We start from the raw sequence: 9001 nt of genomic DNA on the forward strand, positions 1-9001 counted from the left end.
ATGTATGGTGGTGCAACCCAGCCTTAATGTACGTATTCTCTTTTCATAGGTAACCCACAACCAGCCAGTAGTTTGCAAATACATTTTTTCATCTAATTAACTAAGACACTGTGATTGTTAAAAATTGAAGACTAGACTGTATGACGTATGCCTTTGCCTTTTCTTCCAAAAGAAAGAATCGAACCAAAAAAACTAATGCTAAAATCAGCCAGCATTTTGGTAAAAAGCCGAAAAATAAAAAGTTACCCGCGGAACGCGAACCGACGTGATCACGTGACGCTGTGGGCGGCCGAAGCGCGTGAAATGAATTTATTATGGCCGAATACGAGGCCGAAAGCAGAACGCGTCGGAGCAAGCTTATTGCCTTCGATTGGTACTGACAGTGGATTATTGGTATGATTAAAATGAAATAAGGTACGTGCTACATGAACTGTAGGCCTAAATATTTCGGCTGTTCGATTTCTTTCACAATACATGTCTAGTTCTATGTAATGAGGAGATCCGCAGGAGAACCAAAGTAACCGACATAGCTCGCAGAATTGCTAAAATCAAGTGGCAGTGGGCGGGACACATAGCTCGTAGAGACGATGGCCGTTGGGGCAGGAAAGTTCTCGAGTGGCGACCACGGGCTGGAAGACGTAGCGTGGGCAGGCCTCCTACTAGGTGGACCGACGATCTGGTAAAGGTCGCGGGAAGAGCCTGGATGCGGGCAGCGCAGGACCGTTCATTGTGGAAAACCTTGGGGGAGGCCTTTGTCCAGCAGTGGACGTCATTTGGCTGAAAAGAAAGAAAGAAGACATGTCTAGTTTCTTTTGTGTCTTATCTTCTCTTTCATGCCTGTATGGATATTCACATTGTAGATAAGGCCTTATGTTTATCTTTACGAATGCGTAGAAATAAATAAAGTTTCAGTAGCTTGGAGTTATTTCTAGGCAAAATATGTTGATGACAAAAGTTAAAAAGTGATAAAGCTTAACTAGAGGAGAACTAGAGTGACTGACATAGCTCGCAGAATCCCTAAAATCAAGTGGCAGTGGGCGGGGCACATAGCTCGTAGAGCTGATGGCCGCTGGGGCAGGAAAGTTCTTGAGTGGCGACCACGAGCCGGAAGACGTAGCGTGGGCAGGCCTCCCACTAGGTGGACCGACGTTCTGGTGAAGGTCACGGGAGGTGCCTGGATGCAAGCGGCGCAGGACCGGTCTTTGTGGAAATCCTTGGGGGAGGCCTTTGCCCAGCAGTGGACGTCTTTCGGCTGAAACGAACTTACATAGTAAGGCAAAATAATAGATATTGTCTATATCTTTCAATAAAATAAGCAGCTACGATATTATTGTTAAAACTTTCACCTGGATGCGGGCAGCAGGACCGATCTTGGGATAGGCCTTTTCCCAGCAGTGGACAACATTTGGCTGAAATGCTCTCATTTCAGAACCTTTTATCGTTTTGATCTGCTCTTAAAACCACTATTTGTATTCGTAATAAAATTCATAAACAACTGCTACCTATTTACTGCATGAGAGCAATCAACACAGTTTAAATGTAGCTCTGATTAATTAAACTAACAATGTTGAGCTATCATAATCACTCAAACGCGTTAAGCTACAGTCGGGACCGAAAATGTTGAACTATTTCTGGGTTCATGTCATTTAAATTTTTTATGAGCTCACTTTCATTCAGTTGTTGTTGTTGTTTCAGCCGAAAGACGTCCACTGCTGGACAAAGGCCTCCCCCAAGGATTTCCACAAAGATCGGTCCTGCGCCGCTCGCATCCAGGTACCTCCCGCGACCTTGACCAGATCGTCGGTCCACCTAGTGGGAGGCCTGCCCACGCTACGTCTTCTGGCTCGTGGTCGCCACTCAAGAGCTTTCCTGCCCCAGCGGCCATCAGCTCTTCGAGCTATGTGCCCCGCCCACTGCCACTTGATTTTAGCAATTCATTCAGTATAATTCTGTAATAAATGGATGCTCAAATGTTATATCATGTCTGATATATTACACCTTCAATTTTATAGCTAATGAATCAATTTTATATTTTTTCTTAACTCTGGTGGAAATCTAAAGTTATAAATAAGAAAAACTTTAATTGCTGAAGTAATTGCATTGCTTCTAGAAGCCACAACAAAACTCACACTCACTTAAGCCCGTTTTCACCATCAATCCCTAAATTTTAAGTATCCCCTTTGAAAACAAAATTCCTGTTATGTGTTACTATAGGGTCACTTAAAAATTAGGAATTGATGGTGAAAGCGGGAATAAGTCTATTATTTCGTGAAAATATACGTTTTAGGCCATTGAGCGTGTCGATGTCTTAAAACGAATAAATTCGAAGCTCGACCGGATATAGAACAACGGAGCATAAAAAATAACCCATTATTTTTTCTCACGACTGTACGTGTCACGGGTATCCAAACAAAACGCTATGCACTGTGTAACGATATCAAGCGCAACACGGATCACGGATAGGCCGACCGTGTGATTAATTTATCATGTGCCTTTTAGAGCTATAGCCAAACCCACTAGGGATCTACGTTTCGCACCACGAGTGTTTCGAACCGCGGTGTGAGTCGACAAAAAACTGTTATTGAATGAGGCTTTTCACGCTAGGTATACACTTGGAGGGGTACGAAGTCAAAGGAATCATATAAAATATTTTAATTCGGAACTATACTCTGGAGTATACAACGTACATAATATTAAGACTTTTTCTCTTCAAATCAACCCAAAGAAAGAACTGTTTGGTTTCCTATCACGTTACATAAAGTTCTTAGGCGAGTTAGTTGACAACTCACCCGAGAAACGGGCGAGTGTACACTCCACGGTATAAAAAACAACAAAAATGCCACTTGGGCGTCTCACACCGCGGTCCGAATCGTTCGTGGTGCGAAACGCCCTAGAGCTGGCAGCAACTAGATTTTACTGGATTTTTGGCGACCTGATTAGCGAGTAGAAACCGCTATTGACGTTGAGTGAGAGTGAACGCTCCAATTAACAAGACTGAGGCTTGTAATATTTGAATTTGAAAATAGAGGGAGTTTTCGTGTAATCTATAATTTAATAAGGTACATAGACTTGTATTATGAAACAATATTCAAATATGAATGCACACTCAAGTCTGTGATTGCACGGAATATTGATATTCAAGACTTTCTGCAATGGAAAATAGCTCGAATTTATAACGGGTTTTGAGTTACATATATGATGATATAAGTTTAAAAGTACAACGCTTAGGCCCAGAACAGACGGTGAAACGCAACTGCAACTGCTAGTTACTTTTGAGTTGCATCTAAGTTTCTGCCATAGCGTCCGTTGAGAGACCACTCATGACGCGACCAGTTTGAAACTTTCAGTTTCAGTTTCATTCATCAGAATCATCAGAAAGTTCCAGTTTCGTTGCAGTTGCGTTTCACCGTCTGTTCTGGGCCTTAAAATTCATCCTGAGCTTTTTCAATATAGTCTAGGCTTAGGTTTTAGGCTTTATAGGCTTTTTCCTATTAATACAAACTATCGTCACTCAGGCCAATTTACTATCAGCTAATTCTTATAAATGGCGAAAGAAATCCGGACACTTTTGTAAGCCTTATGTTTATCATAGGAAATAATATCATGGACTCTAACTTTAACATTATTGCTCAAAGAGTTTAGCCGTAGTGTACTTTCATGCACTGTAAACACAAAATTATATTCGAATAACTGATACTTTGCAATAGAAATCCATACACTCATGTGTTGTCTCTACATCACGACCCGCCATCAATCTATTGGTGTCACTGCATTTTTTGTTCCCTGCAAAACTATAGGAACGTTAGCGCTGATCGTTGGAACAGCAATTTCAGAGGCGTCGGCGACGTGCAATATTTTTGTCGTTACAACACATGATATAAAAGCGAGCGAAATTTGTTTAGAGCGAAGGCGAGCTCGTGTGATTACAGAATTGAAAATGGAGACTTCGTTAGCTTCAACCTAGTTTGTGCTTTGGAAATTCATTTTGGAAGTGAGAAAGAATATGCCCCCTGCTTTTTGTTAGTAATACCTACTTAGGTATCAAATTCTCTTGTAAATCTTATTTCTATTATTTAGAAGCTCTCGACTTTCTACTGAAATCTGAACGTGGACGTGACGATTCACCAGGAATCAACTCAAGATGTATCTTTTAAATGTTAGAATAGGGATGTTTCCTGGTTAAAAAAACAAGAGTTTGAATTAGACCGTTGGTTAACTTATCAAAAATACTCGACACGTATTTATCACTTTTTTAAACTAATGAAAATTAAGAGATAAAACGCGCCAAAAGAAGAAGCCTGTGATGTCAAGGCGTGCTCAATTTCTCAATTACTTGTTTGATTGACAAATAAAAATATTACAGTGTACAATATTCTTTGATAATTTCATTGACGGACAAAAATTTTGTTTAGGAAACTAACCTATTCCTATTTGAAGACTTTGCAGAAAGATTTAACCTGGAGAAGTTTCTAGGTTGACTGGTCCACTACAGGCAGGGAAGTTTTAGGCCTCAGCCTCGAACTTAGCGGGCAGCGGGGCGGCGGCGGCGGCGGGGCGGGAGCGGGGCGGGCAGCGCAGACCCGTTCTCGAAACCAGCGGGCAGCTCGCGCGGCGCTTTAGCGGCGAAGTGTTGTGTTCGGGGTTGTGTTGTCGAGATATTTGTTTTTATTCGCGAACGAAATGTCTGAACAACGGCGACAAATTTATTTCGATTCAAATTTATTCCTTACGCTCGATTTATTGTGGGCAAAAGAAGAAGTGAATCCCTACTATAGGGCGAGGAAATTAAAAGGAGAGTTTTATCGAAATTACGAAGAACAGAGACAAAATCCCGACAAATTCTACGACTACACCAGAATGAGTGTAGAAACATTTGACTACATTCTTGAAACTATCAAGAGCGATTTAGAGACTATATTAATAAATCCAAAACAATATAGAGGTATATCTCCAGCAGAAAAACTATACTTGACTCTTGGGTAAGTAAAACAACGAAATTGTATTTTGTGATTGTATTTATTGATAATTTCAAAAAAGAAATTGTGTTACACTAATTTAGTAAGTAAATAATTTGGCATCGGTCTTACTTAAGTTCCCAGATACAATAATTGATGAAGTACCTTTGAAGAAAACACAACGGTTTAGCGTTAACTTAAACTTTAATGTTTAAGACCGTTCCTTACACCTTTTATATAAAAATCCCGGCGAACTTCGTACCGCGCCGGTGCGCGTTTCATACAAAATGTTAGTTTTTCATGTTTTATGTCACGTCAAACGGGAACGACGGGAATGTGATAAAAAGTATCATATGTCCTTCTCCTAGTTTTTAGCTACCTCCCTACCAATTTTCAGCCAAATCGGTTCAGCCTTTCTTAAGTTATAAATAGTGTAACTAACACGACTTTCTTTTATATAAGTAAAGTACGTTTCATATAAAATAAGTAACATAACAATTTGTCATTTATCTCTAAAATCACAGTTTTCATTTGTACGATCATTAGTTACTTTTACAATCACAGTTTTGTTATTTATGGATAGTATTTCAAATTCAATTATAAGTTTGATATTACCTAGTGATGAGTATTATTCCACGCATATTCTAATCTTATAACTAAAAATCACAGTTTTCATTTGTACGATGATTAGGTCAGAGTAAATACAAATGAGTACCTACCTAGGTCATCTTCATAGAAACGTACCGAGCGCGGTTTGTATGTGAGCGCGTGCCAATACGCATGGGGCGCGCACGCACACACTGACAAAATTCGGCGCAACTCCCCGCTAATCCACGCTAAATTTTGTCAGTGTGTGCGTGCGCGCCGCATACGTGTTGGCGCGCTCGCATACAAACCGCGCTCGGTGCGTTTCTACAGAGTAAATACAAATGAGTAGGTCATCTTCATAGAAACCAGAGTAAATACTATGAAGATGACCTTCTCATTTGTATTTACTCTGGTTTCTATGAAGATGACCTACTCATTTGTCAAACTCTGATTAGGTACTTATTTCTACAATCACAGTTTTTTGACTTATTAACAGTATTTTCATTTGAAAGATAATATACCTAGTGTTGAGTATTATACATACATGATTCATTAGAAGGGTACATGCTTTCATTTACACTTAACTCATCTAGAAGAGCTTGATTAAATTTTTGTCTTACTCTAAACTTTTGTATTGGCGTGAATTTTTCCATTTGTGGAAGCAAACTCATTAAAAAGTAGTAGTCATCTGATTTATTCTCATGCCTAGAAGCTTCGTTTCTACTTTGATTTGATAAATCATTTTCCAGTAGTCTTATCTTTTTCCTTTCCAATTCCAAAAATTCAGTTCGTATATCATTCGCTGTTTTCTTTTTTCTTGATAGTTGTGAAGTAGAAGCTTCTCTCGAAGGCGTAGAAATTTCTTGCGATAAAGAAGAAGCTTCTTGTAAAGATATAGAAGCATCTTGTGAGGATTCTTGTTGTGGATAAATAGAAGCTTCTTCATCGTGACCGGTCGTATTTTCTTGAGAGTGTTCTAGCTCAATAGAAGAATTACTAATTCGATTGCTTACTTCAGTGTGGCTTAAATTACCCTCAGTAACATTTGGCATAACTTCATCTCGCAAAAACCCCAATTGAGAAAAGTATTGCCAATTCGAGGGCCGATTAACATTTCCTGCATCTCCTGATCGAGGAGCAGGATATCTTTTTAATTCTTTTCTGTAGTGATCTTTTATATTTTTCCATTTTTTCTTTAAATCGGTCACTGCAACAAAATAATGAACTGACTGTTTATAACATACTTAAGTTTAACATACTTATGCTATTTTCAGGTTTTTGGCTAGTGGGCAGACTTTCAAAAGGCTGTCGTTGTCATTCAGAATGGGAAAAACAACGGTGGCTAACATTGTTTATATGACTTGTGAAGCTATATGGAAAAATTTAGTAAATTTACATATGCCAAAACCGACAGAAGAATCATTGAAAATAATATCGGAAAAATACTATGAAAAATGGCAATTTCCTAATTGCATCGGAGCTATAGATGGCAAACACTGTCGAATTAAAAATCCTAAGTTTGCTGGATCATCGCATTATAATTATAAACATTACTTTTCGATGCACTTACAAGCTGTCGCGGATGCTGACAAAAGATTCATTTGTATAGAAGTTGGAGGAAGAGGAAAACAGAGCGATGCAGGGACATTCCATTATTCTAATTTAAACCATTTACTTCAAAGTGATAACTTTAATATACCCCGTCCACAATATCTACCCAGATCGGATTTCATTCTACCAATGGTTTTTATTGGAGACGAAGGATATCCACTCAAAACCTATTTGATGCGACCATATCCTCAAAGCGTACTTAATTCAGAAAATGAAATATTTAATAAGCGATTATCGCGGGCTCGCAAGACTATTGAGTGTGCTTTCGGAATTTTAAGATCCAAATGGCATATTTTCAGATCACCAATAGAGACAAACAAACGTCACGCAAGATTACTCATCAAAACTTGCTGTTTGTTGCATAACATTATCCGAGATAAGGACGGTGATAATGATATTGCCTATATTAATGTCAATATGAATCAAGAAATAATACAAACACGATCAGGAACAAACTGGCGAACTTCTTATCAAGCACAATATATACGTGAAAAATACAAAGATTATTTTGTAAGTAATCGCATTAGTTACTAATTAATATGTGTAATATAATAAACAATTGACATAATAAATCATTTTTATATTTACCTTCAATATTAAGTTCGTTTTTTATTTCTTCCCATAATTGGTTAATTACTCTTCTATGTTTATGGTTTACATCTTTGCTGTTCCATATAGGTCTCCTCTCAAAGATTGCTGAAATTATTCGCTCTTGCTCGTCCGAGGACATTTTGACACACGTAACAAAACAATTGGACAGCACTACCCTAGAATGCAGACGCGCGTCGCGCAGCGCGAGCGGTCGCCGCTAGACTGGAGTGCGTGCGCCGCCCGCTCGTTGCCCGCTGCCGCCCCGCTGCCGCGCCGCTGTTTTCGAGAACCGGTCTATTTGATTTTATGCAAAAGATCCTGCCGCTCCCGCCCCGCCGCCGCCGCCGCCCCGCTGCCCGCTAAGTTCGAGGCTGAGGCCTTAGGACTTACTTGGCCAACGTTGCCGGTCGACGTCTTAGGTTTTGAGATTGTCCGGCTGGGGCTTATCCAATAGTTTTACTGGGTCTTGCTACACTCACAACACACAATTCACAGCATAATTTGAACAAAGCGGGTTTTTACACTGTTATTGCGGTTTTTCACTCGAACGCGCGCGCCATTTGTGAGTTTGACTGGATGCGGGTAGTTCCCGCGTCTTCGTTTCAAAAACGAGCAGCGCTCTTTTATGGCGTGACATTCATTCGATTGGCCAAAGAGATGCTTAGCTAATATTAAACACTTTTTTGTTTGTTTTTTTTGTTGAGACCCGTGTCTTTCTATTTTTGTTTGGTTTAAAATCTAATCTTTAACCTTCAAGCGGGCGCGCGGCGTCGAATCGACCGCGCCTAACACATTTTTGTTCATAACTTTTTTTTTACTTGTTACACATATTTCTCATTTTTAGTAGCCTGTCGTTTGCTCATTATGAGTGAAATAAAGAGCTTACCTCAGCTCTCTGCGCTTTTCCCACCCCATGGCTTGCTATTTTTTTATTCGCGGCGCCGGCGTCGAAAGCACGCCACGCGCCTGTCGTCGAAAAGGTTACGCGCGACTCTCTATGCGATATAACATTTCTTCGGCTATCACTCAATATTATTGAATTAAGCTTGCAATACTGTTTTTTCTTATTAAATAAGTCTTAGACTGCTAGTACAAAGTGAAATAACAGAGGCATTACTAAGAAAAGTTAAAAAAGAGAGTGAATCGGAGCTCAGAGACCAAGCTAAAAAATTATAAAATTATGTTTTATCATTATTTTGCCATTTTTATCGTTTTTACCAGGTATGAACTATTCTGAGGTATTTTAAAAGGTTTTG

The 9001-nt window shown here is 39.5% G+C and overlaps 1 protein-coding gene across 1 annotated transcript; it reads right to left on the minus strand.

Annotated features, from left to right (window-relative positions):
• Positions 1-5957: 5957 nt before the first annotated feature.
• Positions 5958-8003, minus strand: LOC114357062 (transcription factor Adf-1-like). The gene is made up of 2 exons (XM_028310504.1): positions 7743-8003; positions 5958-6750 (listed from the first exon to the last, which is right to left on the minus strand). The coding sequence occupies exons 1-2, from the start codon at positions 7882-7884 to the stop codon at positions 6065-6067; spliced, it is 828 nt and encodes a 275-aa protein (XP_028166305.1). The 5' UTR covers positions 7885-8003; the 3' UTR covers positions 5958-6064.
• Positions 8004-9001: the final 998 nt, after the last annotated feature.

Source organism: Ostrinia furnacalis, unplaced genomic scaffold (genome assembly GCF_004193835.3).
Source record: "Ostrinia furnacalis isolate ACB-3 unplaced genomic scaffold, ASM419383v2 OfSCF3022, whole genome shotgun sequence".
NCBI classification, from domain to species: domain Eukaryota; kingdom Metazoa; phylum Arthropoda; class Insecta; order Lepidoptera; family Crambidae; genus Ostrinia; species Ostrinia furnacalis.

Excerpts from the sequence above, each read along its gene's own strand:
- LOC114357062 (XM_028310504.1), bottom strand. The coding sequence starts at position 7,884 with ATGTCCTCGGACGAGCAAGAGCGAATAATTTCAGCAATCTTTGAGAGG. Across the intron at positions 6,751-7,742 it reads AAACGAACTTAATATTGAAG|TGACCGATTTAAAGAAAAAA; the intron begins GTAAATATAAAA and ends ATTTTGTTGCAG.